Below are 17,949 nucleotides of genomic sequence, written 5' to 3'. Positions count from 1 at the left end.
AAAAGCAATCGATAACACTGGGCCCTCTACAGCGTTGCCATATGAACAAAGATGAATCGCAAATCTACAAATAAAAATACATCTTTTCTAGTTATCGCTTCGCGCCTAATCGTATAAAGCAATTTTTATAGTTCTTATTTGTTTCGTTTCTTTAGCAATGGAATATTATATTCTGCTTTCCCTTTTAAGCCGGCAGTAATTTCTGAAAACCACTATTTTAAAAAATACCTCCTACTTTATGATCAGCTGTACGCAAAGTAGGACATCTGGCAACGACAAATTTTCCGTGATTTCCAACACTATTGTTAAATCTAGATATATCGCTTTTGTAATAAACGCTTGAACGAATAAAGAGAAGTAATTTGTGCTAAAACCTAACTAAATTAAATGTGAATGTGAATAATCGTATTGTGTCGGTAACATCGTCGTCGTAGTCACCGTGGTGGCCAGCGTAAACATTTTTTTCTGTGTGTGTTGGTTCGGTCTACGTGCAATTAATTTTTTAACACAAAAAAAAAAAAAAACGGAGAAAAAGAAAAGTAAAAGAGCGACAGTGACAGCAACAAACTGGTACGGGGTACTACGACGGGTACGATAAGGCAAAAATCTTTAGATACGACCGTAGTTATTTTCCTCTCTTTTTTTTTTTGTTTTTGCTGTACATAAATTATGTGAATTAAAGTCAGTAGAAAATGTCACATAACCCACAAACTCTACTGTTCTGTCCCACACATATATAGGCGCATACATTTGCATTTGGGACAGTGCACAACATTTTTTTTTTTTGTTTTATCATTGTAAATTTTTTTTTTCCTTTTGTTTATGTGGCATATTGCGGCTTAAAGTATTGCTCAGAGGGGCGTAGGGCAAGTCGTCGGTGTAAGCTTGAACGAAAGCAATTGCATTTAAATGCTAACATATGTCAAAAGTTATTAAATAAAGTACTTCTGCTGCGTGGCAAAAATCAATGAATAAAGAAACTTAATAAAAAAAAAAAAATCACACTTTACACGTATGGTGGAGCGTATGAACAAGAAAGAGAGAGAGAGTGACAGGGAGAATACGTGTGTGTGTGTGTGTGAGTGAGTAAGTGTATCGGAGCGCAACTCAACATGGCTGATGCTCTCAACTGACATTTCATTATTCAACATACCAACACGTACTGTGGTGGATATAAACATTTTTTTTTTTTTATTTTTATTTAGTCAAAATATAAAATAATGTCAATCAATTTCTTGAACAACTAAATAGAAATCAATTGTTGTATGAATAGATTCATGTATACATGTGTGTGAAGTGTTAGTATATGTAAAAAAAGTTTTGATATTTTGTGCAACATAAAACAAAAAAATTTTGCCGGGTGAGGGGAAAAACGGAAACGCCTGCCATTTTATCGTTTTTTTTGTTCTTTTAATTTTTGAAGGCGTTAGCAGTAACAGTTATATGTATGTTAAAACTTTCTTATTTTCTTATTCTTACTCATTACACAAAACGAAAAGTAGAATTATTAGCGAAAGAAGAGCACAAAGCGCAGCGCATTTAACACACACACACGTAGACAAACACGACAGACCTAAAGAAACAAACAAAAATCCCGAAAAGTTTAACTAAAAAAGAAGTCGACATCTAAAATTCTCTTTCTATTCATTAATAAAGGAACAACTAAATCAAATTAAAACGAAACGAAAAGTGTGTGTTGTTGGTGTTACTAAGAAAGAACGAAACAAAGAAGAAGAAGCTGCAGCAGCAAGTGTCCCTTAACCCATTTCCATTACCATCAGTCGCCCTAAAAGAATAATCCAACAGCAGCAGCAACAGCAGAGACGTCAGTCAAGATGACGCAACCATTACCAATACGCTTTCAAGAGCATTTACAGGTGAGTGATATCCTCCCTTCCCCACCCCCAAACCTCTAGCCTCTACTCACCCCTACTAACCACTTGTTGTATTTGTTGTTGTTGTTCTTGTTGACCTGGTTATCAATTTCAATCCGTCCATTTGATATTCAATATCGGTATCCCTTATGTTGAGTTTTGCAATTATCACGGCTTACTCACAATTTACTTGCCCTCTCTCCTACCCCATCCCTTTTTATTCACCCCACCATGGTACAGTGGTTTGAGATTGCTAGATAACATAATGCAATTTTTGGTGGGCGTCGAAAAAAAAAAAGAAGTGTGACTCATCGAAATAGGGAACGAGAGGAAAACGCCTCCAATCGAAGTTAATGTATAATCTCTTCTCTCTCTCTCGAGCCCTTGGGAGGAAACAATCCATAAATCTTTATTTCTAACGCTATCAATTTTGTCTATATTTAATGAATGATCGATTGAGTATACACAAAAATTTGTTCATAAGGCTAATCAACAAAAAAAAAAAAAAAAACGATTCAACAAGTTGTAGAAAACGTTCAAGACATAACATATAAACGACTTAATTTAACTTATCCTAATTGTTCGTTCGCTCGTTCGTTGTTAGTTTCTATTGTTAGAAAAGTTTTTAAAGGTTGAACTTTGACCTACTGTTTCCAGTTGTCGTCCTGATTACCTCGTTCCCATTGGTTTCCTTTGAAGGAGTGCGAGAGAGATAACTGGTTTAGAGTTTACCTTTAGACTAAATAATTTTGTTTTTGTTTGTCTTGCTCTTTTGTTAATAATTTATAGTTTGTAAATTTGCTTTAGTTTTTATGTCAACTTTAGGCCACCATGCACACATACAGATGAAAGTCTCTCTCTCTCTCTCTCTCTATTTTTTTGTGGTTTGTTTTCAGGCTTAGGAGTAAAGTGAGTCAGCCGGTCGTTTGGTTCTCTCGCCGCCGCCGCTATCTTGTTGTTGTTGCTGCTCTCAATTGCAAGCTGAGTGTGTGTATGTGTGTGTGTGGGCTAGTACTAGGTGATAAATTTTCAATGGGAAATACAACAGGCAGCAGGTAGCCAATTCTAATTGGAAACAAGATGCTAGTGCAAGTCAGCAACTAAGCCGCCATATGCACACACACATACACACGTTCCCTTATAAATAGATTTTGTATATGTATTTGTTTGTACGTATGCGTGTATGTACGTGTGTGCATAGGCCCTAACCGGTTTTTTAATGACTAACTTGAGTTGACTAACTTGGCCCAAAGAAGCGTTGAGTTTTTGATGTTCACACACACATACAGATTATTCTATCTACGTATACATGTGCATTATATGCATTTGTTTTTCTTAGGTTTGAACAGTGTGTGGGGGAAAGGGTCTCTCTAGATGCGGTGTCAGTCAGTCAGTTAGTCAGTCAGATTTGCCGCAAAGTTCATTGGCTGCAGTAGCCGCCACCAGAAAAAATGATATTAAGTCTCTCTTTTAAGCTCTCGTTCACGCTTGACCCTCCCCCCGCCCCCCAATTCACTCCCGCCTTCCACTTCATTACCATCTTCTCTTTCTCTCAATCTGTGTATGTGTGTGTGTGTTTTTATGGTGAAATGATTTATTCACCACACCACACACACATATGTAACTTTAGCTTAAACCACACTTGTAACTGTTACTGTAGTTGTTGTTGTTTCTTTTTTTTTTCTTTCTAAAAATCATACATTTCAAATTATTTCGCTTTAGCAATTCAATTCAGTGGGTGGGTTAATAACAATTGATAATTTCCCATAGCCAAAGACTGTGGGAAAGAATGAGAGGAATGGAGTATGAGTAAGAAGAAGACAGTGTAACAAACAGCATATTGGGCGTTTACTCTCCTATCAGCAGCAATGGTGGGGACACATAACAGTTATCTTATCTCAGTCTCTTGTTCTGCTTTCTACAAAATAAATGGTTAGCAAGGGAGGCGAGAGGAAGAGACCAGCGGCACAGAGACAGAGAAAGAGAGAGAGAGCAACCCACAATTTCTACATATTTTATTGTACTACTGTACATACTACACCTACAATTAAATTAGTTTGTATTTTAATACCCTTGCCAAAAAGAAAAATAACCTAAAAAAAGTTCATTTAAGAAATACGATCATCATATTGATCCTCAATTCTGTAGACTCCAATTCTATAACAAAGTTAATCAAAATTACTCTATTTTTTTGACTTCTCTGATTCTACAAGATAAGAAATTTGAGAGAAGAACAAACAACAATCATTTTGATAAAGTGTGTTAAAACTCGTTTCACAGATTTGAAATTAGCACCTAGAGACCCAAGAATAATCAAAACTTTTGAATAGTCAGAAAAAATATCTTATCAAATTTATAAACACTGTTCTTTTTAAATGCTCTTCTTCTGTTCTTACGATATTCAAATAGTTGATATTTTGTATTTCACAACAAACTAAAAATAAAAGTTAAAAGATTACTTAGAAAGATATTTTAACATTTAAATGGATTGTTTAATATGTATTATATTTCTGTTTACGATTATTCCAACACATTTATTACCTTTTGGTTTATTAGAAAAATGGGGAATTTTCAGGGAAAAGTAGTCACAACCTCAAAAAGAGAATACTTATTTGACACTTGATCACCGTCGAGCTTTAAGCGAATCTAGGAGTTAAAACTGCCAAAAATGGATTTGTAGATTTTGTTTTTTTTTCGTACAAAACCTTCAAAATAGACAAAAAAAACCCCCCGTATTTCTGCACTTTGAGGTAAGGATATTTCCCAAATCTGAACCAACCCGCATATTTAAATTAGGTTCGGATACAGCCCGTCATAATCCATTGGAAAAGGGTCCACTCTTAGATAATACTAGTGTATAATAAAGTCGGCGAACAACAACTGCTTGATAGGACAAGACGAAAGTATCGTTTTTTCTCTGTAATGTAAGTTTTCAGAGTTTTTAGCATTAACTACATTGAAAAAGGGGGGATCCAAGAAGGGGCGTAGCAGCGGAGTCATCAGAGAACAGTTCATACGTCTGTATATAGACTAAATTCAATTGTATAGTTCAGACAGAGAGTGCAACAACAACAAACTGCCTTAAGCAATAAGAGACTACAACTAACTATGTATACTTGGCTCTGGGTCTCCTCTAGCTAAGGGCGTTCTTTTTCTTTTGTGTATATTGTCGTCGTCGTAGTCGTCGTCACTTCTCTCTTTCTCTCATTGTGTCCGGCCAGATGTTAATTTGTAATTGACATAAATAACATAAGCAGTGAATGAAATGGAAAATCTAATCTATTTGGTGCGGAAACTCTGCATTGAATTGAAAATTTTACATGTTACTTTTGTTATATATACTAAACTAAACTATAAGTTGAATTTATGTCACTTTTCCATCTCAAGTTTTCATGTGTCACCCAATTTTTGGTTGACTTATTTTTTATGCACTGATTGAAGTAATTTTGGCGAGGCACCAAAAGAAAAATCAGTGACCCAGTTAAAGAGTCTGCTTTCGATCTACTAAATTATATATATTCTATATCATATTCTAATTTCTAACTACTTCAAATTTTTTTAATTTGTCGCATTCTCCTTTTGTATATATCGCCTCAGAAATCTTTGAAAATATATATTTCTACGATAAAACCAATTTGGAAACTAAACATATTTGGGTTTATTGGCGTTTCGACGTCAAAGAACGAGTTTTTGAAAAATGAAATCGGTTATTTTACAAAGTCGATCTTAAATATGAAAATTTGATCACTTTAAGAGGTATTTTACCTCTTCTTCGTTGTTAGAAGAGGAAATTTCTCTGTTTTTTTTATATTAGGACACAAATTTGGAGATTTCTGAAACTAAATTATAGAGTTTATCTAATCTTACTTTAAATAAATGCATAATATACTTATTTTGTTAATGTTTATGTAAAACGTTATAATAATTTCTAATAAAAATTGATATGACTTACCAATTGAATCATTGGCTGCTTTTAATGATAAGAAAATAACAAAAATAAAAGACAAAAGAAAAAGACGACTCATACATAGATTAGTATAAAATACCCTTCAACAAGAGCGGCGTATTAGTTCCGATCAATGGCTGGATGGATAGAGAGGCGCATTTAGTCGATTCCTCTTTATAGTTAGTTTTCGAGTATTTGCATAACGATTCTTTCCTCAACGTCCCCGATCAGAAAGATAATTATGTTATCTTTATAAAGTAGTCTTCATTATAGCTATACATATACATATATCTTTCATACCTAGGGATTTCATTTATGTACATACATATGTTTAAACTTAATAAGTGTATATAAACATTCAACTTTGATGTCCTTACCAAATTCTTCTTTTGTTTGATTAAAATGGCTTAAAGCTTATCAATTGAATTGTTCAGTTGAATAATTTTTGTTCGTTATTAAATTTGTTATAATTTTATTTTAAAAGTAGAGTACATAATTGCTGTTTCGTTATTGTTCTTTGTTTTGTTTTTGTGGCTCTTTGTTTTCATCAAGTGCATTGAACAAAAATTTGTTTACAATTATATATATGTATATATATTTTATCTTGCTTTCTCATAAAGGCAGACAGAGAGAAAGAGGGAGAGAATAATATTGAGAGATTGTGTTTCTTGAAGAAGGAAAAAGCCGCGAAAAACCTTGAACTTTTTCTTCATACAATTCTGTTTACGATTTAGTCAAGCATTTCGTTAGCTGCGCAAAAAGAGAAATGGCAATATGTATATATGCATATATTTATATATACTTATTCCCTATCTGTGTCAGACATGAAGCACCCGCAATCGGAAGCTCCCTATCTTTAAGGGAATCAGTTCAATTTAATCTGAAATCTGTCTAAATCTCTTTATCAACTTTTAACTCAACTGCTGCCCGTCTTAGTGATTTTCAAATCGAGTTAAATAAGATGAGCTATTTCGATATCTCAATACGTCTTTTGTCGTCCATGTTTTGTCTTGTGGCAACACAATAACTCTAGTTAGAGGCCCAAAATGCGGAGTCTTAGCAACTAGTCAAAAATTTGCAAAACATTTCCATTCCCTTTGGTTTACCATTTCCAGTCTTGTCTTAGCTCTTTTGTGATTCTATCTGATTAACAACTGTCCGAGTCTTGACTTTTGACCCATTCTTCTCATTGATGAACTTTTGAACTTTTATTGACAATTTTTGTGTTCTCATTTCTTTAATTTTTGCAGCTCACAAATGTCGGCATCAATGCAAACTCGTTCTCCTTCAGCACGCTTACAATGGAATCGGATAAGTTCATTTGTGTGCGTGAAAAGGTCAATGATACCGCCCAAGTGGTTATTATTGATATGAACGATTCGGCGAATCCAACGCGGCGTCCCATATCAGCGGATTCAGCGATCATGAATCCGGCCAGCAAGGTGATTGCGCTCAAAGGTAAGCATTAAAACAAAAACTAAAAATCAAATCTCTCTCTAATATCTGTCTTTCTCTCCTTCTCTATAATTTTTAGCGCAAAAGACATTGCAAATTTTCAATATCGAAATGAAATCGAAAATGAAGGCACATACAATGAACGAGGATGTTGTCTTCTGGAAATGGATATCATTGAATACTTTGGCCCTGGTAACGGAGACAAGTGTGTTCCATTGGTCCATGGAGGGCGATTCGATGCCACAGAAAATGTTCGATAGACATTCCTCGCTCAATGGATGCCAGATAATTAATTATCGTTGCAATGCCTCACAGCAATGGTTGCTCTTGGTTGGTATCTCTGCCCTGCCCAGTCGTGTGGCCGGTGCCATGCAATTATATTCCGTGGAGCGTAAAGTATCCCAAGCAATTGAGGGACATGCGGCCAGTTTCGCCACCTTCAAGATTGAGGGCAACAAGGAGCCAACAACATTGTTTTGTTTTGCTGTACGCACGGCGACGGGTGGTAAATTGCATATCATTGAGGTTGGGACACCGCCCAATGGCAATCAACCGTTCCCCAAAAAGGCTGTCGATGTATTCTTTCCGCCCGAGGCCCAAAACGATTTCCCGGTGGCCATGCAGGTCTCCGCTAAGTATGATACCATCTATTTGATCACCAAATATGGTTATATTCATCTCTATGACATGGAGACGGCCACGTGCATTTACATGAATCGCATATCGGCCGATACGATTTTTGTGACAGCACCGCACGAGGCCAGCGGCGGTATTATTGGTGTTAATCGCAAGGGCCAGGTATTATCCGTGACTGTCGATGAGGAACAAATAATACCGTACATTAATACGGTATTGCAAAATCCGGATTTGGCATTACGGATGGCAGTGCGAAACAATTTGGCCGGTGCCGAAGATTTGTTTGTACGCAAATTTAATAAACTATTCACCGCCGGTCAATATGCCGAAGCCGCCAAAGTTGCCGCCCTAGCGCCCAAGGGTATATTGCGTACACCGCAGACAATACAACGTTTCCAGCAGGTGCAAACTCCGGCTGGTTCGACGACCCCGCCGCTCTTGCAATACTTTGGTATACTACTCGATCAGGGTAAATTGAATAAGTTTGAGTCGTTGGAGCTTTGCCGTCCGGTTCTGTTGCAGGGCAAGAAGCAGCTTTGCGAGAAATGGCTTAAAGAGGAGAAACTCGAATGTAGCGAAGAATTGGGTGATTTGGTCAAGACATCGGATCTAACTCTTGCTCTGTCCATCTATCTGAGAGCTAATGTGCCCAATAAGGTTATACAATGCTTTGCCGAAACGGGACAATTCCAAAAGATTGTACTCTATGCCAAAAAGGTTAACTATACACCGGACTATATATTCCTGTTGCGTTCGGTTATGCGTAGCAATCCGGAGCAGGGTGCTGGATTTGCCTCCATGTTGGTTGCCGAAGAGGAACCATTGGCGGATATTAATCAGATTGTCGATATCTTTATGGAGCATTCGATGGTGCAGCAGTGTACAGCATTTCTCTTGGATGCCCTCAAGCATAATCGTCCCGCGGAGGGTGCTCTACAGACACGTTTGCTCGAAATGAATCTTATGTCGGCACCACAAGTGGCCGATGCAATTTTGGGTAATGCCATGTTCACCCATTACGATCGTGCGCATATTGCCCAATTGTGCGAGAAAGCTGGCCTCTTGCAACGTGCCCTGGAACACTATACCGATCTGTATGACATTAAGCGAGCTGTTGTCCACACGCATATGCTAAATGCCGAATGGCTAGTGAGTTTCTTTGGCACTCTCTCGGTGGAGGATTCGTTGGAATGCCTTAAGGCCATGTTAACGGCAAATTTGCGTCAAAATTTACAAATCTGTGTGCAAATAGCAACCAAATATCATGAACAATTGACCACCAAGGCACTGATTGATCTCTTTGAAAGTTTCAAGAGCTACGATGGCTTATTCTATTTCTTGAGCAGCATTGTCAATTTCTCGCAGGATCCGGAAGTGCATTTCAAGTATATACAGGCGGCATGTAAAACCAATCAGATCAAGGAAGTGGAACGCATTTGCCGCGAATCGAATTGTTATAATCCGGAGAGAGTTAAGAATTTCTTGAAGGAGGCCAAACTAACCGATCAATTGCCCTTGATCATTGTCTGCGATCGTTTTGATTTTGTGCACGATCTTGTGCTCTATCTGTATCGTAACAATCTACAGAAATATATTGAGATCTATGTGCAGAAGGTGAATCCATCGCGTCTACCCGTTGTGGTTGGTGGCCTCCTTGATGTCGATTGCAGCGAGGATATCATTAAGAATCTAATATTGGTGGTCAAGGGACAATTCTCGACCGATGAACTGGTCGAAGAGGTTGAGAAACGTAACCGTTTGAAATTATTGCTACCTTGGCTAGAGTCCCGCGTCCATGAGGGTTGCGTTGAGCCGGCCACACACAATGCCTTGGCCAAAATCTACATTGATTCGAACAATAATCCGGAACGTTTCCTAAAAGAGAATCAATACTATGATAGCCGTGTTGTCGGACGTTACTGTGAGAAGCGTGATCCCCATTTGGCTTGCGTGGCCTATGAGCGAGGACAATGCGATCGCGAATTGATTGCTGTTTGTAATGAGAATTCTCTATTCAAGAGCGAGGCACGCTATTTGGTTGGACGTCGTGATGCTGAACTCTGGGCGGAGGTACTATCCGAGGCTAATCCCTATAAGCGACAACTTATCGATCAGGTTGTGCAGACAGCTCTCTCCGAGACCCAAGATCCTGAGGATATATCGGTGACTGTAAAGGCATTTATGACAGCCGATTTGCCCAATGAGTTGATTGAATTGCTCGAGAAAATCATTTTGGATTCATCGGTATTCAGCGATCATCGCAATTTACAAAATCTATTGATACTCACCGCCATCAAGGCGGATCGTACACGTGTTATGGACTATATCAATCGTTTGGATAACTATGATGCTCCAGATATAGCAAACATTGCGATTAGCAATCAATTGTACGAGGAGGCATTCGCCATATTCAAGAAATTCGATGTGAATACCTCGGCAATTCAGGTTCTGATCGATCAAGTGAACAATTTGGAGCGAGCCAATGAATTTGCTGAACGTTGCAATGAGCCGGCAGTTTGGTCACAATTGGCCAAAGCCCAATTGCAACAGGGCCTGGTGAAAGAGGCTATTGATTCGTATATTAAGGCCGATGATCCAAGCGCCTATATGGATGTTGTCGATGTGGCCAGCCGTGTCGAATCGTGGGATGATCTGGTGCGTTATCTGCAAATGGCCCGCAAAAAGGCACGCGAATCGTATATTGAAAGTGAATTGATCTATGCCTATGCACGTACCGGGCGTTTGGCCGATCTTGAGGAATTCATTTCGGGACCAAATCATGCTGATATACAAAAGATCGGTGATCGTTGCTTTAGCGATGGCAAGTACGATGCCGCCAAATTATTGTACAATAATGTTAGCAATTTCGCCCGCTTGGCCATCACATTGGTGTATCTGAAAGAGTTCCAGGGTGCCGTGGATTCGGCCCGCAAAGCCAATTCGACACGCACCTGGAAGGAGGTTTGCTTCGCTTGCGTTGATGCCGAAGAGTTCCGTTTGGCACAGATGTGCGGTCTGCATATTGTTGTGCATGCCGATGAGCTGGAAGATTTGATCAACTATTATCAGAATCGTGGCTATTTCGAGGAATTAATTGCATTGCTTGAATCCGCTCTGGGCTTGGAACGTGCCCATATGGGAATGTTTACCGAATTGGCCATCTTGTATTCGAAATTCAAGCCATCGAAAATGCGTGAACATTTGGAATTGTTTTGGTCACGTGTGAATATACCCAAAGTTTTGCGTGCCGCCGAATCGGCACATTTGTGGTCCGAATTGGTATTCCTTTACGATAAATATGAGGAATATGATAATGCTGTGCTTGCGATGATGGCCCATCCCACAGAGGCATGGCGAGAGGGACATTTCAAGGATATTATCACCAAGGTTGCTAATATCGAGCTCTATTATAAGGCAATCGAATTCTATTTGGACTTCAAGCCATTGCTATTGAACGATATGCTCTTGGTATTGGCACCACGCATGGATCATACCCGAGCTGTTAGTTATTTCTCGAAAACGGGCTACTTACCATTGGTTAAACCCTATTTGAGATCAGTGCAATCGTTGAACAATAAGGCAATTAATGAGGCACTCAATGGTCTGCTTATCGATGAGGAGGACTACCAAGGATTACGCAATTCGATTGATGGTTTTGATAATTTCGATACGATTGCTTTGGCCCAGAAGCTGGAGAAGCACGAGCTAACCGAATTCCGTCGCATTGCAGCCTATTTATACAAGGGTAAGTTTAAGGAATTGAAAATGGAGTTTATCACTAAAATTGCTCTCACTATCGCAGGCAACAATCGCTGGAAACAGAGTGTGGAGCTGTGCAAAAAGGATAAACTCTATAAGGATGCCATGGAGTATGCAGCCGAATCGGGTAAACAAGAGATTGCTGAAGAATTGTTGGGTTGGTTCTTGGAACGCAATGCTCATGATTGTTTTGCGGCATGTCTATATCAGGTAAGTCTGCAGATAAAGACCTTATCGACATACACCCAGCGACAAAAAAAAAGCCGCACTTTAAGGTTATTGCAACTTTTGCCTTCTCTAGCTCGGGGTTTCCCCAAATTGTATTCTAGTCGCTTAACTTTTATTTTGGGGAATCCCCTCGATTGTTTTCTTCACTTTTTGCTAAATTTTCGACTTGTCGGTTGATAAAATTTCATTTTGCGGAGATTCAATTTGGTGAACATTAAACATTATGGTTAAAGGAAAACAGATGACCCTCACTGAAAAGGCCAAAATTATTGCTTTGGCTCAGCAAAACGTGTCGAATCGTGAAATAGCTAATAAAACTAATTTTAATGAAAGTTCAGTTCGACGCTTTTTGAAAAAATATCGTGAGACGGAGGAATTGGGGAGGACGAAAGGATCAGGCAGAAAAAAGTGCACAAATGAACGGGAGAATCGCGTTATTATGAGAACGAGCCTCCAGAATCGCTTCAAAAATGCCGTCGAAATTGCATCTGAAGTGCAGCAACGATTTACGAAAGAAATTTCGGCTCGGACTATTCAACGTCGGCTCAAGGAGATGGGTTTGATAGCAAGGACACCAGCCAAAAAACCTCTTCTCAACCAGAAAATGAAGACAGCTCGCTTAAACTGGGCGAAAAATAAGCAAAATTGGGGTCAATTTGAATGGTCACGGATCATATTTTCTGATGAGTCCAAATTTAATCTTATTGGACCCGATGGCTGCTTGAAAGTTCGGCGCAGAAACGGAGAGCGATATTCGGAAAACTGCTGTGTTGCCACTGTTAAGCATTCGCCTTATGTTATGATATGGGGATGCATTTCCAAATACAAAACAGAATCACTTATTATGCTTCAAGGGATGGTGAATGCAGAGAAGTACAAAGAAATCATTCTCAGTGGACTTGTGCCTAGCATTGAGTCGATTACTGAAAGAGAAAAAGAGCCCATATTCCAGGACGATTCTGCACCTTGTCATCGGGCGCGCTCTGTAAGTGGATTTTCAAGAATTAGTCATTCCGATCATTTTTTAATAAACTTTAACTATCCGCTAACCACAGATATCAATTTTGAAGTCAGAACTTGGTATTGAGTCCTTAGATTGGCCAGGGAACAGTCCTGACCTCAATCCTATTGAAAATGTCTGGGCCCTTATGAGTGCCAAAATACGAAAGGAAAAGCCAAAATCATTACAGGAATTAATGAAAACGATTGAAAAAGTGTGGTTCGAGGATATAACGGCGGAGTATCTGGAGACTTTGTACGAGTCCATGCCGAATAGGGTCAAATGTGTTATAAAGGCCAAAGGTGGCACTACCAAATATTGATAACTTTATAATTTAATTTAAAAATTCAGAACGAAATATTTTGGACTATATTATAATTTATATTAACAGCAAATAGTTTAATTAATATGAAAAAATTTTGTTTTTGTTGAAAATTCTTTGTTTTTTTACTTAATAATTTTTTTACTTAAGAGGACCAACTTAGTGAAAAATCAATTAATTTGTGTGATTTCAGAAAAATTGTTTTTTTTCATTGGATAAAAGACGTATAAAAATTAAATTTTTAAAAATGTATGTGGAATTGATTGATTAATCCAAAAAAATTTTAAATTAATCAATGCATTGAAATTTAGATGAATCTCTGAGCAAAGAACGCACCAATTTGCCAAACGGCCTTGTGCGGCTTTTTTTTTGTCGCTGGGTGTATATACATACATATGTATAATATTTATCATAATTTATTAATCCCTTCTAGTGCTACGACTTGCTGCGTCCAGATGTCATCTTGGAATTGGCCTGGAAGCATAAAATCATGGACTTTGCCATGCCCTATTTAATTCAGGTACGCCTAGATGATAAATTCCCTTTAACCATCAATTCATTTGTGTTAATTATATTTCTAGGTTCTACGGGAATACACAAGCAAGGTGGATAAATTGGAATTGAATGAGGCGCAACGGGAAAAGGAAGATGATACCACGGAGCATAAAACGATAATTAAAATGGAGCCACAACTAATGATTACCGCTGGCCCGGCTATGGGTATTCCGCAACAATATGCCCAAAATTATCCGCCCGGTGCTGCAGCGGCGGCGGCAGCAGCTGCTGCTGCAACAGCGGCGGGACGTAATATGGGTTATCCCTATTTGTAGGCATCTTGTAAAAAACAACAACAAAAACAAAATAAAACCAACAACAACAAAAAACACCCAGCCACACCCACCACCCAACAACAAGAACAACAACAACAACAATTGTCAGATACATTAATTCAAAAATTGAATAATAATAACAACAACAACAACAAAGTAAACGTAAATTGCATGTGCGCCAAATAAAACAAAAGCAACAACTACAACAACAACAGAAGATAAAACGACCAATAATACATTAAAACAACACTCAAAACAACAACAACAACAACACCAACCCAACCAACTACCAAGAACAGCAACAACAACACGTAACACAATATCTTTCTACTATATATTGTCTATTGTTGAGAGTTACGAAAAATAATATCGCATTATTACGAGACAAACAATTTTGGTTAGTGGCTTGTTGTTTTTACTTTTATTTTAGTCTTAAAAACAAATCGCACATATTTGTTGTATATGTATATGTATTATTCATCATTTTAGTTGTTAAATTCACTCTCAAAAACTATTGTATGCAAATATTCAAATTGTTGGAGTACTTATTTTCGAGCAGACTTAGAAGAACTTCTGAGAAGACTTTAAAAATTGATATATCCACATAAAGAATTCGTTCAAAATTTAGATATAAACATCTTTCTATTTATCAGAGCTCTTAAAAACCACTAGAGCGTTTTTTTTATCTCTCATTAGGCTCAATAACACAGCAGAATCGAAAAGAGTAAAAATATTCGCTCTAACTCTGAGCAAGAGATTCATATCCTGCTGATTTCAATCCACTTGGATTCTATCCATAAATCTATTATAGTCCATGGATCTTTAAAACTATTTATTTAACTATAAAACTACCTAAGATTTGTTTCTGTAATATGATTTCGAATTTGGGGAAAAAAAAAAACAAATTGTGTAAATCTCATGAAATTGTAATAAATATTTTTATATTTACTCTACCCCATTTAATAGCTTATTCCGATTAATAAGTTTTTATGTTTGCCATAGGGAAAATATTCATTTGTTTATTTACGATTGTTTTATTTTTAACAATTTGAATAATTGCAAATGCTTCTTCTAAAATGCTATACATTTAAAATTAAGTTTAATGTTAACTCGTTGTTTATTTCACACACACACACACACACTCTCACTCAACTACACACATATACAGATACACTGTGAATTGCATACCTATCGCTATATATATGTATATATATACATAAACCTGTTAAGATATTCATTGCCATCTCTTTCTATTTCAGTAATAGCTACAAAGGAAACTAAATGATGGATGATGTCTCTCTCCTAGCTCCATTTCGCAGGAATGCAACTCAACTCAACAACAACAATAAGAAGAACAACATCAACAGCAACAACAACAACTAACATAATATAGCAACAAATACGAAGATGAAAAAGTGTTCAGAGATAAACGAAAAACAAAAAGAAAATGGGTCGTAATTTATTATTATTATTATGATTATTATTATTATTGATTATGACTATTATATAATTAAATAAAATTTAAGCAAAAACGAAAACAAGAAAACAAAAAGAAAAAAAAAACAAAATTATTGAAACACGCAAAAACAAATTAACACAGATATATATATATATATAAACATAAACATATATACAAATTAAATAAATAAAATTTATTAATTTAAATATAAAAAACAACAACAAAAACACACACACACAAACAAAAACAAACGAGAAATTAATATAATTAAGAACATTTCCAAAAAAAACAAAAACAAACATGAATAACCATTTCCAATCAATTAAGCGAATCATCGGTACAGAATCAGGATTCTATAAAAATGTTAAAAAAACAAAAACAAAAAACAAATGTTGTCCAAATTCCATTTAACCTATCTCTGTCTATCTATTGATATATATATATATATGTATATGCTCCATAAGACTTTGGTTCCTTTCAAATCTCAGCATATTTGCAAAGTCCTCTTCCATTATGCAATCCCTTGATTCTGTCAGTCTGTTTGTTATTTTGCTACAAAAATTTATTTAAACAAATTGAAAATTGTTTGTATAAAAACAAAAAAAAAAGAAGAAGAAAACATACATACACTCACGAAACATTCTAATACTTAAAAAAAAAAAAACAAAAAATAACGATTTTTATCATTAAAGTATATATATATATATATATATATATATATATATACATATATGTATTATTTTACAACCGAGCAACAAATAAAAATTCATTAACGTAGTGCGTTGAAAAATAATTGAAAGAAAACAGAAAATAAAACAAATTTAAAAAAAATATGGTAAATATATAAAAGCAACGTTAACACATAATTAAATTTAAATTTAGCCATTTTTTTCGGTTCCAATAAATGAGAAATAAAAATAGATTCCAATAAAACCTTTACAAATTGAACACCAACTAAATAAATATATGGGATATATATGTATATATATATATATGTATATGCATGACCCAGTCCCCAAGGAAAGTTCAAGGAGCATTCCAAATCCCCCAAGGAACTTGTATGAAGACTATATATATGTATGTTTATATAGAAAGTGTTTTGATTTGGTAAACGAAAACAGATTCTTGCAGAACAGACAAAAAGTTTTTCAAGATTAATTTTCTTTCGTTTTGTTTTTTGAATAAAGGAGTTGTTTGAAATGGGAAATTTTGAATTTGTATTTTTTTCAAACAAATGAATGTCTTAGATAAGCAACTTTAAATTTCAATTATTTATTTGTATCAATATGTTATTTATTTTCTTTAAAGCCAAAAGTTCTTATTTAAGACTCCTCAAATTAAGAGACTCCTTTGTCGCCATTTGCCATCCGTTGACTTACTGACAGCAATTCGCGGGATGAGCAAAGCACTTATAAAGCACTACTCGAGATTTCAGTGTTGAAAAGTGGGAAAATAGGTTAAGGCTAGATTTCAGTGATGGCAAACGCTATCTTTTATTGTCGATTTTCGATAGGTTTTGCTCCAAAATGTCGATTTTCGATAGGCTTGCTCCGAAATGTCGATTAATCGATAGGCCGGCTCCGATAATGTCGATTAATCGATAGGTTTTGCTCCGAAATGTCGATTTTCGATAGTTTGAAATGTTCGAGCTTATCGAATTCGCAATGGATGGGCGAATTCGTGTTGACGGACCGAGCGCGCCGAGCGAATTGAAGAGAGCCGCGGCGAAGTGTTCATTGTTGTTGTTTTTTTGGTTTTCAGGGCGAGCGGACGTGTTTTTTTTCGCGTCGGAAGAAATTCGCGTAGAAACGGAAAAAGATTAATAAAAAAAAACGAGAAAATATACGAAAGTCGAATACAAAACAAAAGCGAAACTTGTGCGCTATTTTTCCGTAATTCGTTTTAAAGTTTTGGAATTTTTTTTTGGTTTTTTTGAAAGTGTGTGCAACTTCAACTACTACTACTTGATAGTAGCCGCGCGGGGAGCAGATTTTGAAAAAGAAAAAACGGGGGAAAATGGCAGCAGCATCCAAAAGCAACAGCCGCCACAGCAGCTGAAATTATGCAATAAAACAACAACAAAATAATAAAAGATTAAAAAAAAAAACAAACATGGAGAATGAATCAAAGATTAATACCCAGCCAGAGGAGAAAAATATAAAGTGTAATTTGCCTTTATTTTGTATACTTGCCAATTTGTTTAATTGCTTACGCTGCACAGAATAATAAACAAAAAAAGAAAGAAAAAAATGAACCAGCAAAAGTGTCCAAGTGTGTGTGTGAGTGCATGTGTGTATGTGAATTAGCGAAAAAGAGTTAAAAAAGAAGAGTTTTTTTTGTTAATAAATACAAATAAAAACAACACAATATACAGGCGAACGTATATACCATATACATATATTGATATATATATATATTTATATATATATGTATGTGTGTG

General features: G+C 36.3%; 1 protein-coding gene and 1 long non-coding RNA gene across 6 annotated transcripts; both read left to right on the top strand.

Moving 5' to 3' along the window:
• The first annotated feature begins 309 nt into the window (after nt 1–309).
• Nucleotides 310–16,716, top strand: Chc (clathrin heavy chain). 5 transcript variants are annotated; one of them, XM_068303713.1, is made up of 8 exons: nt 310–539; nt 1,657–1,877; nt 7,071–7,278; nt 7,355–11,656; nt 11,714–11,880; nt 13,654–13,740; nt 13,802–14,447; nt 15,310–16,716. In XM_068303713.1, the coding sequence occupies exons 2-7, from the start codon at nt 1,836–1,838 to the stop codon at nt 14,048–14,050; spliced, it is 5,055 nt and encodes a 1,684-aa protein (XP_068159814.1). In that variant the 5' UTR covers nt 310–539; nt 1,657–1,835; the 3' UTR covers nt 14,051–14,447; nt 15,310–16,716. The 5 variants fall into 5 exon arrangements, with proteins under 5 accessions (XP_068159814.1, XP_068159812.1, XP_068159813.1 ...); XM_068303711.1 differs by having other exon boundaries at nt 310–570; XM_068303712.1 differs by having other exon boundaries at nt 310–589.
• On the top strand, nt 11,915–13,333 carry LOC137586782 (uncharacterized). Its single transcript, XR_011033823.1, has 2 exons — nt 11,915–12,883; nt 12,954–13,333. It is a non-coding gene; the product is annotated as an uncharacterized lncRNA (long non-coding RNA).
• Nucleotides 16,717–17,949: the final 1,233 nt, after the last annotated feature.

The sequence above is a fragment of the Drosophila tropicalis genome, unplaced genomic scaffold (assembly GCF_018151085.1).
Source record: "Drosophila tropicalis isolate 14030-0801.00 unplaced genomic scaffold, ASM1815108v1 contig_158, whole genome shotgun sequence".
NCBI lineage: Eukaryota > Metazoa > Arthropoda > Insecta > Diptera > Drosophilidae > Drosophila > Drosophila tropicalis.
The sequence above is the reverse complement of the archived record's forward strand: the minus strand, read 5'-3'. Positions and strand labels throughout refer to the sequence as shown.

Coding starts and splice junctions, on each gene's coding strand:
- Chc (XM_068303713.1), top strand. CDS start 1,836: ATGACGCAACCATTACCAATACGCTTTCAAGAGCATTTACAG. Junction 7,279..7,354: donor CAAGGTGATTGCGCTCAAAG/GTAAGCATTAAA, acceptor TATAATTTTTAG/CGCAAAAGACATTGCAAATT. Junction 11,881..13,653: donor TTGCGGCATGTCTATATCAG/GTAAGTCTGCAG, acceptor AATCCCTTCTAG/TGCTACGACTTGCTGCGTCC.